We start from the raw sequence: 24,363 nt of genomic DNA, 5'->3' as shown, positions 1-24,363 counted from the left end.
CATTCCCAGCTCTCACCCACTCAGCTGTCAGCCAGCAGCTTCATTCTGGTGCAAACTCAGACTCAAAACTCGCAGCCAGCACACTCTTACATGCTCAGAATCACAGAATCATCTAGGTTGGAAGGGACCTTGAAGATCATCCAGTCCAACCATTAACCTAACATTGACAGTTCCCAACTACACCATGTCCCTCAGTGCTATGTCAACCCGCCTCTTAAACACCTCCAGGGATGGGGACTCCACCACTGCCCTGGGCAGCCCATTCCAACGCCTAACAACCCATTCTGTAAAGAAATGCTTCCTAATATCTAGTCTAAACCTTCCCTGGTGCAACTTGAGGCCATTATCTCTTGTCCTATCACTTATTCACAGCAGAGAGCTGCTCGGCCTCTGCAATGCACTGGCCAGCTGCAGGCAGCCAGGTGCCCAGAACAGGGGAGGACTACAGATACAATCAGCGGTAGGTATGTCTCCTGGAGCACCCTTCCACCAGAAGCTGTGGCCCTACCAACAGTACAAATCCCTGTGATTTAACACCACTACTCTTCTGGAGGAAGAAAACCAGCTGGCAGCAAGGGTGGACCCAAGTGGTAAACCAGAGCTTGCCCAATACCCTTCTGTACCAAGCGCAGGGCTGGAAAGAATCTTCTGCCATACGGAGTTCAGCTCAGTAACCATGGCACCTCCTTCGCATACTTCCAGAGCTTAGGAAAATAATGGAGAGATTTGTCCTCAAACCTGGAAGAATCACCTCACTAAGGTTATGGGCTGACTAAAATCCAGCCTAGTTTTTCTCTTACCAGCACTGCCTTTATCTTAGCCTGTGAGCCCTGGGGTGTCATTTACAGGGAACAGTTCTTCTTAGCCAGCCCTTCTTCCACCTGTCCGAGCAAGCCGAGCTCACTGGGTGCCTTCCTTTCATTTCCACCTTTCTTCAGGAGATAAACCAGGATTGTACACGATAGCCCAGAGGAGCTTTCCGAAGCGTTGGTATGACGGCATCGACGTTTCTTCATCTAGCTGGAAGTACAGTGCCCAGCGCTGCAGGAGGGGGTTTAAGTCCCTGCCCACTCCTGGGGTTAAGCCCAGGCAGCCACGGCACTAGCATGGTTAATGCCCAGCTTCCACATCTGAGACAGAGCCCTAGGCTCTGCCTATAATCTATAATAAGGAAAGAAATAAGCACTTTCAGGATGTAATACATTAGATCAGTTTTCAACATCTAATTTAGGATTAAATTAATTATACGCTAGAAAAGCTTATTTCTCTCTAAGGGATTCTGGACAGGGAGCTCAGGCAGTGATACCCATAACCACTGATGAATCCTGCACCTTGTGATTGACTAGTCAGGCACAAGTCTTTCTCTGACAAACTCACTGCACCCATTCTTCTATTTTATTAATTTACCTAATTCTCCTTCCCATCATGACATTCTACACCTTGAATGCACAAGGCAGTATCAAGAAGCCTGCAGCTGCCTAGATCTCCTATTCATCTTTTTCTTTTAGAAATCAGTTCAGTTTTGTCAGTCACATAGTATCATCTTGCATTTTAAAAGCTTATTCAGATCTTGCTAAGCCATACAGTTTCATATGCTAGGTGTCAGACAAATTATATCTGTTCCCCCAAAGTGTGCAGATGAGGAAAAGCTCCTCCCAGCTCACATGTGCACATTTTATTTCCATCATCCCACACCTTCTCCTGTTCCAAACTACCTTAGTGAAAACTAAGTGTCCACCCAGAATCAGAAAACACCTTGACCTCTCCTCCCTCACCATCATCTCCAGCTGGAAACAAACAGAAGTCAGCATGACATGTGTCAGTTCTTCTTTCACTCCCATTTCCTGACGTAAACTCCTTGGCTGATCAATGTTTTTCTCCATCCTAGAAGTCCCTGCCCTTTGCTGCCCTTCTCAGTCTAGGCCTGCAGCCTCCATCCCTGTGAACTGCTTCCCTTCCAGTAGGGGAAACTTCCAGGTGAGTTCTCAGGCTTTGATGGAAGTTCAGACCTCCTATACACTACTCTCCTCCACATTTCCCTTCCCAACGACTTCAGAAACTAGTTCCCTTAATACGTTACAGTAATTCTCTCCCTAGCCCTTTTGCAGCAAAAGTGAGCAATTTCTCTACTACTATCAGCAGGCCCTTTGCTGAGTTTTGGGGAGTGTTTTTTGTTTGGCTTGGTTGTGGGTTGTTTGTTTTTACATACACACATGCACATTTTATTTACTGTTTACTAAAAGCAAGACCAGAAATTACATTTGCTCTTCTTAGTGGGTGGATAAGCCAGAGCCCAGTTTAGAGAGGAATGAGATAATAGGTTTGATACCCAGTTCTCTCTCAAACATCATGCTCTTTCAGACTGGAAGTTGGTTTATGAAATAAAATCCATGCTTACACTGTTATTTCATAAAACTGATAGTTGGGGATTAGATTAAGATCTCAGCACACAAACAGCACCAACACTGAACTCGTCCCTTTCAGCCTGAACTCCAGCTCCTATCGCATCCTGCAAGGCAGCTCCTATCCTAAGGGAGAAGTGCTCAGAGCTGCTGTGTTGTTCATACTCCACAGCTTGCAGAGGGGGGGAAAGGCCTGGAAGACACATACATGTGTTCTGGAAACTTTCCCCACATACACACACTCTCACTCTTAGTTAAGGTTCAAAGCTTAATTAAGGTCAGACCTTAAAAGTCTAAACCACAGTATTTGCTGGAGCGCTGATGCCTTAAGACTTCAACACTGGAAGTTATCAGATACTAATCTGTTTACATAGGAAAAAGCCTATCAGGAATACTAAATACAGCCTTTTAACTCCATTCAGCATTAATTCAACACTGCATTCCCATTTACAAATACATACCATTACTAGGCAGATAAGTAGCACCTGTGTTTTTAAAAACCAGTAGCATTACCACTACTTTACCTGTGCTTCTGGACTCCTCAGGACATTCTTCAGGTATGTGTTTGGGCAGAGAAAATCCCCATTTTCTCACCTGCTTATGCTCTCTGAGTGAAAGGAGGGGAAGTTCCTTCTTTTATATTTCTCTTTGTTTTACTTTGGGGTTGTAGGGGCACATGGGCAGGAAGGGCTGGTTTGTATTGAAGGTTAAGTGCTGAAAGATCTTGGCGAGTCAAACTCCGCTAAAAGAGCAGATCACTCCCTTACAATGCTGGTACCATATTCTCCACCACCAGGAAAATTACGAAGATGCTTTCCAGTAAGGAAAGACCCTCAACTCCTAAAAATGCTGTCTGTGCTTCCAAAACCCCAAGCCCATCTCCCTCCCCCCGCCACCTCCCCCACCCAAGTTTTACAATATAAAAAGGCATGACTAAATCCTGCCCTCCACACACTACAGCATTGGAAACCACCACAGTATCCTGCTGTCTTGCTGTATTAGTTCTGCTGCATTTAACACAAGGGAGCAAAGCAGAAAACTCCTTGTCACTTGTCCTGTGCCACCACCACCCAGAGCACTGCTGGTACCCTGCCCGTTGAATGTAAGGACACAACACAAAGCAGCTTTCCCCAAACTGCCCTGTAATGTCTTGTCTGTGCTTCTACATTTAGTGCTTAGTGTGACATGTGACAACAGAAAATATTACCTTGCTGCAAATCCCAAGGTTCAACCCCAGTGCAAAATTTCCTGCCATTTTGAGCATCTGGGATAGCAACATCTGCACGCCGCTAAGCTTCAAGGGTAAGAGTTGCCTTTTCCTATGTGTTTTAAATGCATTCCCTTCATTGCAGGACAAAGATGACAATCTTGTTAAGTTGTACAGCCAGGTGCTAGCTCTTTGGAAGCAGCAGTTTAATCTCCAGGTCCTCATTCTCCATCCATTCCCTACGAGCTAGACTCTATCCCCTCAAGAGCAGCCAGCACCCCAGTCCCACCGCGTCCCCCACACAGGAGCTGTCTGGTGACAGCGCTGCTGTTGCCCGAAGGCAACGCCGTGCTAGTGGGGCCGTGGAGTGTGCGGCTGCACGACCCAGGGAAGGAATATGCTGCACCATCAAAAAAGGAGCAGACGTCTCTGCGGGGCCACTGGCATGAACTGCACCAGGCAGCTCCGGCTGGGAGCACTGTCCTAAAGGCTGTTCCAGCGTCCCAAGAGCGCAGGACTCTGCCTGCTGGCTCCAGCCACGGTCAGCCTGCGCTGCGACCGACACCTACGCACAGACAATGCAATACAGGAAGGGGCAAACTCCAGCCGGTTCTCCGGACCAAAATTTGAAAGGGAGGGGATCAATTACATTTCAGAACCAGATTTTACATCAATAACACTTTACTACATATTTTATTACATCAATGGCTTGAAAAAATTTTATTTGATGTCAGCAAACATTGGAAATCATAGAAAAATGAATTATGTAGAATTTCACAAAGGAATTTACCCCACTATAATTCCTCATACAGTAAAATAATTCAAAACCAAATGTTACTTTTCAGTGGCTAAGCAATTTTATAATGCTATGAACATTCATCACAGTAAGTGTGCTGAATAATAGAAAACAGGCAAAAAAGACATTTAAAATATTACTTACAACAGCATTATGACAACATACTTTCTTTAAAATCCCAACAAGTATTTTATCACTTCAAAAGCTATACAGCATTTCCATTATATTTGCAAACTTAACCTTATACATCTTTTAAAATCTTGAAAAAACTTCTTTTAAGCAATCTATAAGCAGTTAACAAAATTGATAAAATCTACATAATGGAATACTATACACTCCAGTATAAATTTTATTTTAGGAGAATATGAATGTAAACACTCATTATTATACAACATGCATAGACTATACTGACCTTCCATTTTCTGAACTGTAACTTTCACTGCAATTGTGCTTTACTATCAACAGGAAAAGCTGCATTAATCCAGGGAGTGGCAGAAAGTATTCGCTTTAGGGGCATTGCACAAGATCACTAGATTTTTGACTTGCTGAAGACAAGCTGGAGCTAATAAAAATACATTTTCTTCTTTTTGTAAGGAGTAAATACCAGGCCACTCATCTTTGAATGGGCTATGCCTAATTTTATACAGATCTGAAGAAACGCATTTTCAGAAACATTTCCTAGAATATTTTTGCGCTTCATTGACTTGGAGATTTATGTCCACAAATCCAGTGATCAAGTTAGTGTAATGCACTGTTTGGCTCATATTTGGTGTGCAAGAATACCAACAGAATGTTAGCGATTTAGAGAATAAAAACTGAACGTTAAAGTGACAATGAGCATATTTTAATACATAACGTTTCAGATGTATTTGTACAGGAAAGAAAAATGTTTGTCAGGACATTGCTTTAAGAGAATAAGAGTTTCACTCTTATATTAACTATTAAAAAAGTGTTCTAGTGGATATTTATGGGGTCTTCCTGGTTGCAAACTTGTAAAAATATATTAAGAATTCATTATCCCCATTGGTATTAAATATATCAAGACAACCATTGTGGTTGTACTACCAGTTATGGCTACTATGGTCTTAAGCATCTGATTGTACATTGTTGCTATATTGTTAAGCACAACTGAGGCATGTATTTTTTTTCCCCTTGGTTAAAAGATTATATTACAAAAATTGATCACTGTTTCAAACCAGTTAAACACGAATATTCAAGTAACAAGGTTGTTTTATTGGATAAGCGAAAAAAGAAGTTACCTAGCACTTTACACAACTACATAAAAATTAAATAGAACAAATGAAATTTGTTTATGCATATGCAATACACTTTTATATCTTTAAGATTTCTAAAACTAAAACTTAAACTATCATTTTCTTTAACGATACCATATTTTGCACAATAACTTATACTTAGGAGAAATAATTTCCCATTTTCCACAAAATATATATAATTATGACATTCACATTGATAGTTTAAGAAACAAAATTTAAGTGAATATTCTATCTTATGCAGTTATCTTTGTGGACCCTTCTAATCAGAATGCAACCAGTTAATGTATCTAATGCTTGACCCATTTAAATAGAAAAAGAGGGTCTTCACCTAAACAAGACCAAACCATTTAAACTTTCAAAAGCTAAAATGAGTTTATCGCATTTAAAAATATAGTTAAAGAGAATGTAAAAAACTAAATGTTTAAAATACAGTGCTATTATATTGTATGTATCAACTACAATAAGATAGCAGTCAACTGAAAAGTAATTAAACAACTTTTTTCTTCCTAATATCATGAATTATACATGTTTTCCCCCTATCCCTTGGGGATGAAGCCAAAACACAACTTTTCTGATCATAAGATGGACAGATTTGAGGGCAAAATCCGATGAAAAGTCCTCACAGGTAACTTCACTCGCCAGCAGAAGCCTCTCCTGATGAGTTTCACCAGCCAGGATGCAAGCTCACACAACCCTCACACTGGCGAGGACCCATCTCTGTGCATTGGTACCAGCAGGAGGTTTAATACTAGAGTATTTCTAATGAGTGGCATTGCTTTACACCAGAACTGTCAGCTGAATTCACAGTGCTATTTGCCCGGTCTTTAATCCTAATTCACACTGGCTAACAACTAGTGTCCTTTCCCACAAGAAACTCCCAACTCCAACTGTCACAGGACTGAAGGAACATCTGCAGGGCCACCAAAGCTGCCACTTCGCATCAACAGCTGTAGAGATGTTGCCACAAACTTGGGATTACAGGTTCCCCATACAGAGGATGGGGAATAACTCCCTTCCATCCTACCATCACCTCAAAGGATCAGCCTGGGGCTACCAGAACGAAACTACTCAGAAACAACCGCAAAGTGGCTGAAACAGGCCCTCTTTTTGGGTTCCACACTCTAGCTGGCCCTAAGAAATGCCTATCTGCTCCTTCGCCTATTTGTTGTTGCTTGATTTCTGATGTTGAATTACTTTCCCCACACAAGGCCTAAGGAGACCACCTCAGCAGTACATGAGGCTACCTCCCCTGCCTTTCTTGGGTTGTGTCTACTCTGCAGGAGGTGCAGTCACAGCTGGCTGTGAGCCAGCTGGCATTAGCCTACCTCACTTAGGTACAAAGAACAGAGCAGTCACAGCACACAACATGGCACAGCCCAGCAGCTAAAACATCAGCACCAAGTTGGGGGCTAGACTCCAAGCTGCAGCACCTTGGCTGCAGGCCAGGACATGGCCTAGCTCATTTCATGTTGTGTTAAGAGGCTGGTGCCACACATTGCTCTGTGCCACCTTGGCTTGAACCCTCTGTACAGGAAGAGAGGCAAAGAAGGTCCTTCTTTCCACCCGCAAAGACACATGGTGGTTTCTTCCAACATCATTACATTAACCATTTTAAATGCTTTGTGACTAGTGTTATTTTGCAGCTTTCCACTGGGCAAGACGTAATACTGCTGCTTCCAGCTTCTCTGAACACTGTCTGCTCGGCAGTCAGCAACTAACTACCTTGTTCAAGGTGCAAAGTCCTCATACAGGACTTTCAAGAACAGCTCCAGTTCAAGCCAGCTAGATAGGCCACAGCACAGGTTATCCGAGCAGAGGGCTGGGGATTTGAAAGCTGCATGCACCAAGTATTTGGAAAAGCACCTCTTAGATTTCAAATTGCATATTTTGGTTGAGAACATGAAAGCGATGTGTGCTTCAGAAGGGTTAAAATGGCCAATGAAGTTAACCCAGTTCTTCTCCATTAAACTTCCAAGAGACCAAAAACTACTTGAAGGTTGAATTTTGTGCTCCAACCCTTGTCCAGACTTCCAGCGGGAGAAGTAGTTTGATGTCTTTGGCAAACAGCGCTCTGAAGAGGAATGAGACACTGGGACAGAAAGTGACCTATGGTAGCCAAATGTAAAAAGGCACATATTCCAGAAGGAGAGGCACCAGAGAAAGTTGTTTTGACTTAATCCCACAGAGGATCAGGAAAAAGAAAGTTGTGTAGCACTCATTTAACAAGTTACAATGCAAATGCTGAATGCCAGGGGTTAAATAGCGTATCAGTTTCAGGTTATTTATTCCCTTTTGCACTAAATAAAAGCCATTAAAATATACAGGAGTAAAATGCTCAATTAGGGAGCTTTCTATGAAGCAAGAACACACAAATACAGTGGAAAGAATTGCACAAACCAGAAGTGTAATGAGTTACGTCTACAAGCTTGGACTGATCAAACCTTAGAAATAACATTTCCTATCGCTTTGCATTACTCAAGATTGCTTGTTAACATGCCCTGTCATTTCAGAACAAACCTGACACCACTGGTATGTGCACAGGCCTCTCCTTTATAGAAAGCTCACTAATAATAGTGTCATCGTAAGAATACACAGGAAGCGGAGACCACAAGGCCATGCAGCAATACATACTTATACCCTACGGACCAAGTATTATAAGAACTCCTAATGTGTAGAGTTACTGTGGGGCTGCTAAGGAGCTCCTTGTTTTGCAGGTTGGTCAAAATTTGTCCAATTGTCAAAAGACAGGTGTTACTGGTTCTAGAAGTCCCCATGCTTAAGCAGGACGTTGATGAAATGGAAAGCTGAGCTACCTGGGTGCTTTTGAAAGAAAGTGGAGGCAGTATGGAGGAATGAGGGGAGATTAAGGCAGATGTAGCACAGGACTGGAAGCGTTTGCCTTTTTTTGGTAATAGCTGCTTGTCCACAGATATGATGCAGATGGCTGTCTGAGGTTTCTAATACCTGATATCCTGGATAACACAGTAGTCAACACAAATTGTTCTAGGCTACAGCACCTTCTCACGAAGCAGATGCATATCTGACATCAAGAACAGAAGTAGCCTGGAGGGAAGGGGGAGGGGGGAGAAAAAGGAGACGTTTAGTTTAAAAATGAATACACATAGGCTTTCTTGCATCTCCAAACTTCACCCCAGATCTGTGGTACTGAAAGCGACAAGACTGACAACTTTCACACATTGGAGGAATCACAGCAGCTTCCTCTATTCTGAACCACACCGGGATTTGTTGGGAATGAAAACATAGAAGAATTAAGACTGGAGTTGAGGCTGCTTTATAATCAGCAGTCTCACCTCCCCCCCTCAAAAAGAAAAAAAAAAAACAACAACAAAAAAAGGAACTGCAGCCACTCACTATGAAAACACACTGAAGGGGAAAGCCCAGAGCAGTCAGAGGGCTGACAAAGCTTTTCCTAGGCTGGCAGCCAGGTAGTCAAGGCATGCCGGGGGGGAAAGCACCCAAGGGACTGCAGTGTTCAGCCAAAGTCGTCTCCTGGCTACTGCTGACTGAGTCCACCTGACTTGACCAGCTGCCTGTGCAAGTACTCTCAAGAGCAGGCACCAGCTGCATAGTACTGCGCAGCTCAGGAGGGACCAGGAGCCCCCCTCCTAGCCCATATGTATCACTTATGTGATAATCCCAATGACATTTCACTTTGCCCCCAGAACTGCTCAGACAGGCACCCAGTCAGCACTGTGCTTGTGTTACCTCTGAAGGCAGGAGCACCACATTTACAGCCAGCCTGAGAGGCAATGCCTGATGTGCTCAGAGAGGATGGTGGCCATCAGATGTCCACTGTGCGACACCCCCATGTCTCTTCCTCATGCATTTTTATAAAAAGCTGCAAGCTTGGTAGTTAAAATCCCCTCCATGCTGCCAGCACCTTCCTCCTCCCAGCCGTGACACATCAGTTCCTACCATCCAGAACAGGCTTTATCAAGAACCACAAGCCACATGGTACTAGTGTAAGGCATACATGGTGTGTCATGGCTGGCAGCTCACTGTCACCCTGCTTGTGTCAGCCTGGTGCAGGCAGGCTCTGTCCTCATCCCTTACTGTACTGCAGGGCACAGTGAATTGCCCAACTGGCAATAGTTGCCTTTTCTCTAGGCTTTGTAACTAACTAATCCCACCAGCCTATTATTTTGGATCCCCTTTCACCACTCAGCACTTGCTCATCTCCAGCCTGGGCACTTTCCATCACTAGTTTGGGGATCACAACTGCTGCTCCACCAGCCATTTCACCAGACCATGCTGTCATGCCTTCACTCTCCTTCCTCCTGTGCTAACTTGTCTGGGATCCTCATTGCTCCAGTATCCACACACTTGGCCACATCAGCACACTCCAGTTCCTGCTGCAACCCAACACTTTTTCTTCCTATCTCGAGTGCGACTCTTCTTTTTCGACTAACTTCAGGAGCAAGGGTGCATTTGAAGCCAGGAAGAATCTCAGAGGGCTCAGAGAAAAGCTCTGCACTGCTAACAGATACCGCTCTACTGGTCACAGGAAAAGGCAGTGACAAGTCACCTGTCTTTCAAATGGGTGGCTATATACTAGTATTATTGCTTCTTTGTTCCGCCTCTCAATTCTGGAAGAATGGGACAATTTCACTCACACCCTTCTGAGAAGGCAAGTGTTTTGAGTTTGGTTTTGTTCATCTGTCATACCTTCGGACCTAGTCCCCAAATATAAGCATCCTTGATTAACACATTATTAGGATTTGTGAAGCAATTAAGTTATACTCTCTGAATGCCTGAATGGCAACATACAAGTGAGCCAACCATAATCAGGGCAACAAAAATATACAGTACACTGAGACGTCTTTAGTCCATGTGAGACCAAAATTCGCCTTATGCTATTGACTGTGCTTGCATTTAGAAGATCAGGCTTTTGTGCCAAGCTGCCTTATAAAATTAGGCCAAAGGGAGCCCTAGATCAGACATTTTTAACATGCAAACCTCTAGTGGGGTTCTCTTTTGCAAGACTGTGTTAATATTACATATTTGCACCTTTCATATTTAAACATTCTACAGTCTTAGATAACTTTAAACACACATTGTCTTTGGAGAAGTGTTATCTCCATGAAGCTCCATCAAGGAGAGGCTGTTTCTAGAATTTCTGTCTTCACAGAAACTGCTGTAAAATCAAGGAAACTTTGTCTCTAGGTAATTCCAGAGTGAACAGTTTCACACATTCGCCTTGTTTATAGCTGTCTTCCCTTCCCCCGAGTGAAACCACTCCATCGTCAAAAATGAAAGAGCGAGCTTTGCCTCAGAAGACTGTACGGTCCCACAAAGCCAAACCTAGAACAGCTTGGAGAACTGAGTGCAGGGAAAACATCCAAGTGAGATACAGATGTTTCGGCAGCAAGAGGCATTAAAATGTCCATGTGCTGATGAGATACAGATACTGTCAGAGGGCTGCAAATTAACTGTTCTCTTTCCACTTTCATGTATGTCTGGAATTCCCAGTTCCCAAAATCAGTACTGGAATCTGTATATCCAGAGGAAGTGAAATATGCTCAGATTGAAGATTGTCAAAAATGGCTTTTGCGGAAAGTATACATATATACACATTTATCTGAACCGAGCTCAGATTGGGAATTTTATGTGACTTTTAAATTGGATTTACCTCATCTTCCTCTTCGGACATTTTAGTGGAATTGTCAGGGGATTTTACAGGCTTCTGGCTATTGGTTCCATTTGTCTCCTCTTTGCCATGCTCTGCCTCCCACTCCTGTAGAACTTCATCTATGTTGAAACGACGTCGATAATTTACAAAAAAGTTTTTCACTTGCACCACAGATTTGTTTCCAATCACATCAGAGATTGCCTGAAAGTCTCGGCCGTATTTCCTAATTGCTAAAAGCAACAAAAAGAAAACCAAAAGCAATCTGTTATTTCCACAAAGACCACAAATCAGGCTCAAGTCACAACATAAGGAGCTGAAGCTGAACTTCTGACAAGGTTTCAAGCCTTTCTCAGATTAATCTGGGGCGAAGGGGGGGGGGGGGGGGGGGGCAGTCTGAATTGGGCGGGAGGCACAGTTAAGACTATCCCTGGAGAACTGAGGTGTAATAAAGATGGGCAGTGCCAAATCTAGAAGACCTGGGTAAATCTGTCTGCACTACTTGAGACATTATGCAGGCAGAGAGCATAACAGTGCCCCCAGTAGAGTTTCACTTTCTGAAAGCTTGGACAAGCAGAGATTATTTGCAAACATTCATATGGTGCAATTTATACTGCCTGGGGAGGGGAAGGGGCAATATTGTTTCCTTGTTCAATTCCATCCTTTGTGCATTAATACACAGCAATGTTAAAACCCTTCACTAGTCACTGAAGGGAAACACAGCTCTGAAATGCAGAATTTTGATTATCACCAACTGAAGTACAAATAGACTTGTAATGCCATACCTTGCACAGCAAGAAGCTGCTCATCCGTGGTCCAACGTGCATTAAATTTCTGAACGACCTAGACACCCAAAAAATTAGGTAACTCAATTTACATAAGCAACAACTTTCACTTGTATCCAAGCTCATAAAAACCTCACAAAACCACAAGAAATTAACTGCTAGTCAAACTGTGTCATTCCTTTTAGTAGCAATGATGTTTTCGATATAAAGAACTGTGTATGGCATCCATTCAGTTAACTGTGACATACGCTATGCCTGTAAGTCATGGTAATACAAAAAGATAGAGAATGGTCTGAGCAGATAACCAAGAGCCACACTCTTCCAAAGCACCTACTTGTTTTTATCAGACACCCTCTGTAATCTTGGTCAAATTATTTCCAGCATGTGGTGCCAGAGCTGGAAAGAAAACAGCAAAAGCACCAAGTGCCAAGAGAAAGATAGGCCATTAACATCCTCTCCTACATTTCTCAGTATTTAGAGCAAAGCAACTACCTCTCTCACAAGGCCGTATGGGTACAACACTGACAAGACATGGTATATCTGGGGTACCTGTACTTCTGTTAGAAACCACTTTCACATGTTAAACACTGCTCTTTCTTCTCATCTCCCACTTCCATTACACAACAGCAGCGAGTATGGTATGGTCTGGATTCACACTGACAGCTAATAGAACATTGGCCCTAGCTTACTGGCAACACCAATAGCCCTGGTACGTAAACACAGATTAGCATTGAGCTCCACGATAAAGGTCAGAAAATGATCCTACCTCTGGAAGTCTGTATTGTTCTATATCACCTTCAAGTTTTTCTTTGAGCGCACTGTTTGTCTGTTTGATATTCTGAATCTGAAAAGAAAGTTTCATCCCTTTAACAAAGATTAAAAAAATTTCTTTGGACAAGCCTTCTTCCAGCAGCCCCAGCAGGAACTCCACAAGTTCAGCATTCCAGTTATCCTCACAACCTCCCTTTTCCAAAAAGAAAGTTTGTTATATTGGAATAAAGGAATCCAGGAGCAGCTGGCACACCAGGAGATCCCATTTAATTTACTCTATCCTATCTGCAAGTTATTTGGAGTAAGAACTGCCCCAACTTTCAGGGCTGTATAAAGCCTAGCATAAGAAGAAAGGCCCTGTTCACAGCAAGTAATGAATCAAAGACTGCTAGAGCGCTCCACTTCTCCCAGAGTGCCAAGAAAAAGGCTTTAGGCCAAAATACCAATTCTATTAAGTTTAATAAAGAGCTGGAGCCAGATCTCTGCTTTAAAAACAGTGAAAACGTTCAGATCTAGGAAATAAACTCACATAGTAAACCTGTCTTTACTAATAGATATTTGAAAAACATTTGTTTAAAAGGCAGATCCATCAGGCAAGCAAAAGATATGTAGGAAAGTTTGTATGATGCCTGTCTAAGAAAGAATAAAACAAATGTATCTGCCTGTTCCAAAAGTATCATGGGAAAAGGCAAACGAATCTGACTGCTGCAGATGGAAATCGATACTGCTGAAACCAATGTCAGCTGAGGGAAGTTCATAGTTAAAACATAAGGAACTCTGAACTGCAAGAAACACTAAGCACCAATAAACATTCCTTCAAGTCAGTGCTACGAACTTTTCCTGCTTCAGTTTAGGTATAAAGTAGGCTCAGCCACAGAACTAAAACATAAGAGACATAAAACACAGGGCTGCATTAGTTCATAGCACAAGCGTAGCAGCTTGTCAATTAAGCCACATAATGATGTGCATCATCACTGTCAAGCTACAAATTCCTGCGAACTTTGCAGACTGTGACAGGCACTACCACCAAAAATAGCAGTTATTCTTGAACTATCCCATCCGTACCTGTCGTTTGATTGAGACTAATTCCATGTCCAGTTGTCTGAGTACAGTGGTAGCAGCTGTTGCGTTGGCAGAAACAGCCTCCACGTCTTCTTGGGAGAGGAACATTCCTTTGGGAGGTTTCCTCTTTGCTCTGTTCTTGGCCTGTGTACTGTGTTTCTCCTTCTTCACCTGAGGAACAGTTTCAGCGGGTGGCACCTGGCAAACAGCAGTCATTTTACAAAACTAGATGATCTTTAGGGGTCCCTTCCAACCCAAACCAATCTGAAATTCTATGACTTTAGCCATCCTCGACGGATGGAGAATGGTATGTCATACAAACACTGTCATATAAATCTCTCCTTTCTTCTAGGCAGCTTTCAATGTTTACAGAGATACTGGTTGTCTTCTCCGCCCATTCTCATTTTGGAAGACAAATGCCCAATCTTCCAGCAGTTAAATATTCTGGTTATTTTCAAACACTCCAAAACACTTCTTTTTTTTCATCACCAGACCTGAACATGCCAGCTTAACTGAGCACCAGAAGGAAACAAAGTGGAGTTTGGAGACAGGGAAACACCACAACTAGAAGAGTTTACACAGACTTGTTTTTCTACATGTCAGACAGGAGAAGGAATAAACCAAATTTATTTAAAGGCTAAGGATAAAGGAGTGAGGTGACTACAAAGTAATTCTTAGATTGTTATGCAGTTTCTTGGAAGCCATTTTCTTGCATAGCACTGATATATCAACTGTTCCATTAAACTGATGCAGTTTTGCCCACAAATAAAATTTAAATCTCTTTTAGAAAAGGTAATATTTCACATCCAATTATTTTTATGCCTCCTGTCTAAAGCAAAGAATTAGGCACACCCCTCTAACAGGTAGATTAGCTAGGACACTATACTACAGATACTTCAAGAGCACATCTGATTCTCTAATACCAAACCCATTTCTTCCAGAAGTTATTTTCAACAAGCAACTCATACCCAAGATTTATTACCCAGTGGCTGGAGCCTGGCCAAGAACATAGAACAGAAGAAGGATGGCAGGGAGAGAAAAAGCAGAGAAGGGAGGCCACACATCTGAAATCCTCTACTTGATCACTGCCAGCTTTAAACACATTGGCTTCACTTAGCACTATTGTTTCCCTCCTAATTTGCAGCTACATGTAGTTTCTACACAGTCTGTGGCATTTGCTCATTAGTGAGCATTAAAATGCTTGCATTCAAACCCACACGAGGCTGAGCACAAAGCCTGATGTAAGCATAAGGTTCTGACTCCCAAAGACTGGAGGACCCTACCCTCTTCATGGGCTCAATGGCCAGAGCCACATTAGAGCAGTAATGTGGACAATTCCCTGTTCTCAACTTTTTTCTTCCCTCCTTTAATGCAAAGGACTCCATGAGAGACAAAGCCTAAGACAAGCCCAGGAGCAAGTGATAACTATTACTGTTGCAGGATGGATACCCTATTTCTTTCTGCAGAAGGGAGTAGGGAGAAGGAGAAACCAGACTGGTTTAGCTATGAACAAGAGAGGTAAGCTCTGCACTCCACTTCAGAAGCAAGCACACGGATAACTGAGCCAGGTAAATTATTCAACATGGATAGATATTTCAGATTCATTTATATTTCATCTACATACAGAATTTCACAGGATCATGCAGTAATACATCAGAACAGGTTCAGGCCGTACGTTGACCAACACACAATGCCTGTAGCGCAGATTTCCCAGAAGCCTCAACATTAAGGAAAAATGAAAGCAATTTCAAATTACTGTTTTACACAGTTGAAAGAACGTGAAGCTCTCCTGTGTTATGGACAAGAAGCCAGAGCTCCAGCAGAATGGCTTTTGACAGCTCCAAATGCCTCTAGGCCCCAGTGATATTGTGCAGGCTCTGACAATTTGAACGTCTAACCTATCTTGGAAACTCTTGCTTTCCTGGCCACACACATCTCTCTCTAGATGTAAATGAATTCATAAAAACCAGAGGGAATTAAAATGCAGAGATTTAGCAGTGCTTCTCTCTATTTAGATATTGCCGCTGCTATTCAGTGCACTTCAGTCTTACAAACCTATTAATGCAAACAAGGTTCCCTTCTTCAGATTTCAGAGTGTAAAAAGAAAAGATCAAGTTATTTCAAGCCATATAAAAGCAGAGGATGAATTAGGAAGGATTTTCCAAGAACAGGGAAGAAGCTCTAGTTCATGACCTCAGTATTATGGAGTCACCGTCTGAGGAAACCTGAACAGTTGCACTAACACTGAAAGTACTAAAAAAAAAAAAAGGGAAGATTCCCTCCTCCAATGATCCCCAAAAGAGGAAACAGATGAGAGATTTCAGATATGCTGAGAAATCCCAGTATTACTCCGCAAGTCATACAGTAACTGACATGTGTCAGAGCTGGAAAAACCTTGTCTGTGGGGTTGGGACAGGGAGGTTCTTTACGGTAAGAGTCCTGGGCTAGTGGTACATCACCACCCCTGCGTGTCTGACCATATCACTACAAGAAACATAACTATCAAGAAAGAACATATGTCCCTCCTGCATACCTGCTCTCTCTCAAGGCATTTTCAAACAGCCCAGGCTCAGGTACTGCAAAATCAAATCAAATCAACTCTGAACAGGCTATGTGGGTTGTCAGCTTCATTTCACCCACCAGTACAATCCCTGTCCAGAAGAGCCTCCACAAGGCTGCCAGCCATTGCATATACAGTCAGACTGCACACGCTCCACAAGTTTTGGTGATCTCTTTCAGATCAGTTAGCATGCTGCGGCCTGTATTAGTGACAGGGAGGGTAGACAGCCTCCTCCCATACATGACTTTCTACAAAAGTGTCTTGACAGTAGCTGTCAGCCATCTGCTCTGGTTTGGCCTTCCAACAGAGGCAGCCAACCTGGCGAAGAACTACCCTTCCCTCTTCTGCAGCAAGTTCAGAGCATGCCAGCATGGTAGAGAAGGAAGCAGTAATAAAGGAGATTGAAGGGAGCTCTCTTACAGATGCAAGCTTTCAAAGAGCTTACAGAGAAATCTAAACTTTCAAGTTTATTAAAATAATGGGAAATGAGATGATGATAGTAATTATTTACAAGACACACTGGAGAGCTGCAGTATGCAGCTGCAACTTAGCCAAGTAAGAATCCTTCCAGTTTGGGTGTTACTGAGGCTTCCGAGAACTCAGCTTCTTGCAAGGGTGAACATAAGTGGCTTCACATCCACTCTGCTCCTAGGAAGTCATCAGGGATGCCTTCCTTTGGTGGAAGTAACAGCCAAGCTTTTCTGGAAAGTCTGGAGAGCACCCTGGCATGGGTGAAGAACAGACTAGAATGCTGTGATTTTTCAGTTATTTCCATTCAAAATAATTTATTAGAGGAATTAATCTCACTGACAGCGCCTGACAAAGCAGCTGCTCTAGGCTTTTGTTTTTGTCTGTGTGCAATCCTGGTTTTAAATAATTCTAGTGGTTTTTTCCTACATATATCCTTTATCAAAAAAAATTAAACAAATTGAAAGAGAATGACTATGGGAGAGAAATCAGGCTATGAGAAATCAGGAAAGGGAGCTGCTTCAAGGAGAAAAGGCCTTAGGGTAAACGTCTTTCTGCAGCACTCACACATACAACCCACGCTGCTGCTGAACGTCAAGGCTTTTTTATTTAGTAACAGATAACCAGCAGGTTATACACAAGAAAATAAGGTATACATTTTCCTGTTAAGCATCGCAGACTAGGCTTTCAAAATTGTTGTATTTGTGTGGCTCTATTGTAATCTAAAACTGTATGGCCACTTGAAATTAAGTGTTTGAAGTGAGGTGCAAGTATTACATTTTAATTAGACAAAGTATTCTGTGCACAACAACAGTTAAGGACCCTCTGCCAGACAAAATGAACTGGCCACACGAAAGCTTTCTCCTATACTGTTCACCACTGTAGTTGCAATCCTGGTGCCACATCAAGAATTTACCTTAAAATCTAAGGTGTACATAAACATGCTCTTGCTAGTCTACCTAGAACAGATTAAAAGACTTATTTCCCCTCCACCAAGCTATGTCAGTAGGGACAGAAGTGCTTCTACTCCAAGCAGTTAGGTTGATTTAAACCACCATTGAAGGTGGTTCAAGCTAACACAGTCAACCTTGAATCAAAGAGACTAGAAACATTCACATAGTATATTATCATGGGATGGTAAAGTCTTAAATTTTCTCAGCTCCATCCATTAACTTATTTGTCTATACTTGTCTTGATTTAAGAATAATTCTGAAGACAATTCTTCTTTTCTTGTATGACAACTATACAAAGCACAAATAAAGAAAATTAGATACTGTCAGCTTCTACGTGAAGTAGCTAGTAAGTAAATGCTTTCATTTATACAGCAGTAAGAAAAGAATTATACCTCCTTTTTACTCTCCTTGTTTTGTTCAACTTCAATATCAATAGGGTTATTTCCATTTGCTTCCTCCATTTCATCCTCACTGGAAGACAAAAGCAAGCAGTACTGTGTTAGTTTGTGAGGCTCTCTTTTTCTATAAATAGCATGTTAAAAGAAATGCATGAACACAACAGCAAAACCAACTGTTTTCCTTAGTTTTATTCCCAGGGTGTTTTTCTAGGGGATTGGGGTGGGCTTTTTTTGTATTGGGTTTTTTGTTTATTTGTCTTTAAGTCAAGAAATTCTTCATTGTAAAGATGCTAGGGACCACGGAAGAAAGACTTCTCAGTAGTGCGCTTAGGCAAAATAAGTCTGCTCAGCTGAAGGCAAGATATATGAAATAGATTACACAAGTTATCTTTTAAAGAACATAAGACATTCAGCATTTTAACTTTAGGCAAACCGAGACAGAAACAAAGACTTAGAATTACAGCTAGTAACTAAAGCATGGATTTCATACAACTCCTTAACATTTAGCAAAATAAGACTCCCTCAAGAAACAAGCATAAAAAAAATGTTTGAGGTCCCCCCCCAGTGACAGCCTCACTTTTTTTTCCTCCTCTGGAAAAGAAAAAGAGGTTATCAGTTACAGAATAATAATAGGCATGAAATTGAGGCCATCTTGAAAGCGACCCTGGCAGTTTGGCTTCATTGAAATTTTAATCTGACATTAAATCGAATATATTTTCGCCATTTAGAATTTCTGTACTGTACACAACTAAAGTTAATTGCACCATTTGGGATGATGCCCAGAAATGAAAGAAATAAGCTGACCTAATCAAAGTTGGGGGTTTTTTGTTTGTTTTTGGTTTGTGTTGGTTTTTTTTTTTTTTTTTAAATCAAAAAGATAAACCTATTTTGTCATGTCAAACTATATCCTGGGATGAGGAACTTTGGCTGGTGCAGGTATGTCACAGAGCCAGCACACAGCAGGGCTGTGCAGAGAAACCCCAGCAGAAGCTGTGCGATGCTGCTGGGGCGCTGGAGCTACCCAGGGTGCGTTCACCCAGGAGCAGAGACGGCAAGCACGGCCAGTGCCAGCGAGCGTGGCTGCGGTACTGCCACTCGCTCGTGGCTGTCTCCCTGCTGCAGCGGCGGCGTCCTGTGCAGACACAGCCTAAGGAGGAACGTACTGCCGTGTAGCTTGAGCTGGCATCCATCTCCACAAGAGCAGCCACCTGTACAAGCCATTCCTACTCTCCCAAGCCACCTGGCTCACAAGCTGATTCAGAGGGTGTTTAGTTTGTGTAATGACAATTCCAGGAAATAAATTCACAAGCACCCCTCCCAGAGCTGCATACACTAAGCCCCTTGCATGCAACTAAGAACAGCTACTGAAAACCTGGTCTCAAATGCACTGGGAGCTATTTTAGTGACAATCTGAGGGGTTAGGGATTTTCCCTGCCTAGCCACAAAGAGATATAGCAGTATTCGAGTGAAATACCTCAGACTGTCTCTTCTCTTAACTCCATCTCTAAAAGAGCTTCCTTGTGTTCTCACTTAGGTTCAAATTTCAGCCTTTCTGCAAAGACCAAGCCCCCACAGGCTTTGCTGTGCTCGTAGTTTGCTCTTCTATTCCAGCAAGTTCCGGAGACATGAGCTAGATCAAAACCCACCCACTCAATTCTGCGGTTTTAGACATTGATCACTTAACTGAAGAACTTTTTTGAAGTTTTGCCAACACCCAATGGCACAGTACAACCTCAAAATCCAGCACCCCAAACTCACCAGCTTTGCTTCCATGCCCTGCATGGCTGCACTGACAAATCCTTTGGGGGTGTAGGGATTTGACTATTTTACATAACGGAGGGGAAGAAGGAAAATCAAACATCAAGCTGATGGCCTGGTCCTTAGCTTGCTGCAGATGTAAACCAAATTACACATTTCTAGTCCAGCTGCCTTCCTCAAAGGTTACAAAATTACAGCACACAGCAGCCCTTACAGTTCTTTCCCAATCACCAGATGGTCTGAGGTGCTGCTTTTCCCAGCAAACAAGCACAGGTATGAGAGGTGTATTTCCAAATTGCAGTAATTTCATTTATGAGCACAGAACAAAAATAGGTAGTACTAAAAGATCCTAAACTACATAGTACGAGACAAACACATAATCCTTACACAAAATTTCCCCCCCCTCATAAATTAGTAAGAAAAATTTTTTAAAAACAGGATGGGGAAAAGAAAAACCAAGACAGTCTTTGCAGAGAAGGGAAAAGAACAGAATGGAAAAAAGAGACTCAGGTCCAAGAAAGCCAACCAAATACTGGACAAGTTGGCTGGTAGTATTCTCCCTGGCCATGCCTGTTAAGCAAGCATTGTTGATCTAGTGGAGAGATGGGAGAGGTTGAGTGAGTCATTGGTGCAGTACAGCTCAACCCTGGAAACACATTTCTTCTCCCTTCCCAAACAAGGCTCGCTCATACGCACTAGAGCCAGCAAAGAGCAGCCTGGGAAGTGCTAGAGCAGCAACTCCTTGGAGGAAAAAGCTTTTGCAGAATTTTGCCCAATTACATTAGGAGTCTTCCAAAGCCAGGCGCCCCTCAGGTTTGGTGTGCAAAGACATTAACCGCATTTTAGAGCGGGTTGAGAAGGCACCTGCATCAAGTAGATGGGAGTTCAAGTGGTTTTTTTTTCCCCACACACACACTTGAGGCCACTGCATTCTGAGGCCCTGCCAGCTCCAGAACCAGGCAGTCACCAAGTGGCAGTTCTAACTATACAGATACTTCTAGTAACACACACAAGGCCACTGGCTGACCTACCGTCAAGGGCTTGCATAGGTATCCAGGAGCGTATCTTGCAGACAAAGTCACACAAGCAGGAGTCAAGCTCATCTGCTGAAGATCAGTGCTAGTGACCTCTTAAACACCACCACCCTCACCCAAATCCTAATGCACCCAGCACTCCTTGAGACACCTCTGCCAGAGAACTCATCCTAAGCTCCCCTGTGCTACTCGAGAAGAGAGTCACTCAAAAACACAGCCCTAACTTCATCTTTCTCCGGGAACAGAGCTTGGCCTGACAGCCTTATGTTAACAGTTTTCAAAGTGAAAGGCAGGGGAAGGGTCTGTGTGTGCATATGCACAGGCTGAGAGGTGCTGCACTGGAGTTCCCCATCAGGTGAGTGTTCTCACTCTACTGAGCACCACATGGAGGAAATAAAGGCGGATTTCTAGCTCTTTCATTACTTCCTTTTACTGTCCTGCTTATCAGCTTTTCTGGCTCTGCTGACAACAGTGCCAATCAGCTTGTAAACAGTTTCAATTTCATTCTCTCCACCCTCAAGCAGTATCAGAGAAAAAGCTTCTAGAGTGATGGGACAGTGACCACTGCACTAGAGGGCAATCAGGAATTGTTGAAAAAGGGAGCACACCTAATTGCTGACAGAGTCCTTTTGGCTTTAAGCAAAGCAAAACATGCACAGCAGGGAAAAGGGGTGGGGAAAGAAGGTGTGGTAACCAGGAAACATTTTGGGGAAAATCCTACGTCTAGTTTCTTACAAGCTATCAGGAATCTGAGATAGTCTAAAGAAAATCAGTGTACGTCAATACACAGCCTTTCTGCTTGCAAACCTACCTTTCCTCACGTTCCCTTTTTTGTTTACGAGCATGACGGTCCATCACGCTAGTTTTAGTCCTTGTCTTCTTCCAGGAGTAGTAAAATTTCACCAGGCTGGCTATTGATTTGTCAGGAAGCTGTAAATTAAACATGTATCCTTTTATATGTTTATATGTAAAGTATCCCCAGGAGTTCACATACAATTGGTCTGGTTTTGTCAAGGAACATCTGATCTCTCTACGATAGATTCTCTCAAAGGCTCAAGCAAGGCAGTTCTGCAGCCTTTCCAAAAATGATATATGGGGGAGTGTTTCAGGTTAGTGCCTACTATTTAGGACATCAAAATCACTGAAGAGCATCTCAGCAAGCCTCCACTCACCAGCCAGGTAGCTGGTTCCCTTCAGAATAGAGGAACATAGTAAGAGCAAATCCAAAATGGGGCCTTGAAACTGAGATAACAGTTTTAAAAGCCAACACAGACATGTGTAAGCAACCACAGGAACTGCTGAATTGCAGGCTACAACCCAAGCATATCTTTGATGTTTGGTTAAAAAGGCTTATTCACACCATTCACATGATGAAATCTATTCAAAGGTCTCAACAAAAGATGTTTTCAAAAGGTGAAACATTACTGTACGGTGAACTGAGGATATAGGAAAACACAAGTCTCAGAATTTGGTTTTTTGTCCTCTTAAACCAACGTCATTGCTCTGTAGCCATGAATGAGAAGTCTGCCTCCAAAAAGCGTAAAACTACATTAAGACTAATTGTCTACTTCTGAGGTACTCTGCATGGATGTTCTTACACAGGACTTTCACAAGGTAAAAGTCCAGCCTTTCTTGTTGAATAAAACATTTTTTTAAATAAGTGTCTGATTCAGCTTGGAGGGCAGGATGGGTGGGGAAGAAAACAAAACTGTGAGCAAGAGCCAGATCTCTCTTATTCAGATACTGCAGTTTAAGTCTTCACTTGAGATAAGCCTGGTTCTCAGACTCCAGGTTGGCTTTACGTCCTAATAATGGATCGCACCAGAAATACCACCCTGGCCCACAGCTACACACAGGCATAAATCCACCTGCACTGGCAAAGCACAGGTACTATGTCAATGTTGTGCTGCCAATAGCCATGCAGCAGTCTGGTACACTGGAATTAAAGAGTTCCACAGAACAAACTCAGGGACAAGGCTGCTCATGACAAACATCCACTTGGCTACAAACACATCCTAAGAGTGCCAAGGCATCAGAACCAGCTCCGGTAAATAACATAACTCACTTTTCATTCTCTGGCTTTGATGATTTTTCCCCTCAGTTCCAAGCTGCACTGGTGCTAACAGGGCAGCATATACAAACTAACAACTAACATACTCCCAAGCCATTGATTCCTGTCCCCTGCTAAACACAAAGCTTCATGCCATTTAATTCCTTTCATGCAGGATGGCTTTTCTGGGAGCAACAGTAAAAAAATATCATTACCTAGGGAACAGTGCATGAGTTTGGCATCCCTGTATTGGAATGCACTTCACCGAGGGACAGAATCATGCTTTTGCATATAAACCGGAATTGAGAATTTCTTGCTTTGGCATTTAACCAAGCAACAGGACTGGCTTTATGTTATCTTTTTTTTCCCCAGGACATTTCCCTCCCCTTTTTCTTCCCCTGTGTAAGAACAGAGGAATAAAGAAGACGACAGCTTCACCCATCAGGAAAGTCTAGAACTCCCCACAGACTGTCCATAGTATGCACAAGCCCCATGATCTGACTTAAGAGAGTAGGAGACCCTAGGACTCAGAGAATATTTGGAAACAAATGCCAGTAAGGGAACATTCAAGCCTCTTCCTGCCACCCTTCTGAAAAGGGATCTGGCAGTCTTCCTTCATACTTGGGAGGCAAGTCGCCTTTCGCTTTTCAGCAGGATCAGCAACACACACCTTCACATGTGCTTTAAAGAGGCTGAACAGACTGCAGCACCCTAGGCTCACTTCAAAGGGTCACAACCAACGTAACCGGGTCCTGCTGGAACACTCGAGAGGCACTTTATGGAAGGAGAGCAAAGAACAAAGTCTGGTTTCCACCCAGCTGATGAGCCACTTGAAGAAACTCTCAAGATATAATTAATAAAAAAAATATTTTACATCCCATCCTCTCCCTCTTTAGAAAGAAAATTGCACACACCCCAGCAGTTCCCTTTCAGGCAGAAACCTACCCTCAAAGTTTTCAATCACAGTTTAAAAAAATGTGACTACCAACCAAAAGCAAAGGACTGAATGCTTGCAATGATGTATAAACCTCCACCGCAGCATCCATTGACAGTCCCAAATCACATTAAGCACAGACTTCATAGTCAAATAAAATGAATTCCTAAAAAGCAGGCTGTAAGAAAGGAAATCAGCTTTGCACAGAGATGATCTTTACTCTGTGTGTGGGTGGGCACATGTGTACAGACCATGCCTGAACTC

General features: G+C 42.7%; 1 protein-coding gene across 2 annotated transcripts in view; it reads right to left on the bottom strand.

Annotated features, from left to right (window-relative positions):
* Window positions 1-4,300: 4,300 nt before the first annotated feature.
* The window catches only part of RCOR1 (REST corepressor 1), an 88,744-nt gene continuing 68,681 nt past the window's right edge, over window positions 4,301-24,363 (bottom strand). For both annotated transcript variants that reach the window (XM_074825146.1, XM_074825147.1), the window contains 7 exons: window positions 21,927-22,045; window positions 18,318-18,396; window positions 13,948-14,142; window positions 12,878-12,955; window positions 12,112-12,169; window positions 11,330-11,559; window positions 4,301-8,742 (listed from right to left, as the gene is read on the bottom strand). In XM_074825146.1, the coding sequence (XP_074681247.1) occupies window positions 8,701-8,742; window positions 11,330-11,559; window positions 12,112-12,169; window positions 12,878-12,955; window positions 13,948-14,142; window positions 18,318-18,396; window positions 21,927-22,045 (801 nt within the window). In that variant the 3' untranslated portion in view covers window positions 4,301-8,700. The remainder of the gene's footprint in view (window positions 8,743-11,329; window positions 11,560-12,111; window positions 12,170-12,877; window positions 12,956-13,947; window positions 14,143-18,317; window positions 18,397-21,926; window positions 22,046-24,363) is intronic.

Source organism: Strix aluco, chromosome 4 (assembly GCF_031877795.1).
Source record: "Strix aluco isolate bStrAlu1 chromosome 4, bStrAlu1.hap1, whole genome shotgun sequence".
Classification (NCBI taxonomy): domain Eukaryota; kingdom Metazoa; phylum Chordata; class Aves; order Strigiformes; family Strigidae; genus Strix; species Strix aluco.
The sequence above is the reverse complement of the archived record's forward strand: the minus strand, read 5'-3'. Positions and strand labels throughout refer to the sequence as shown.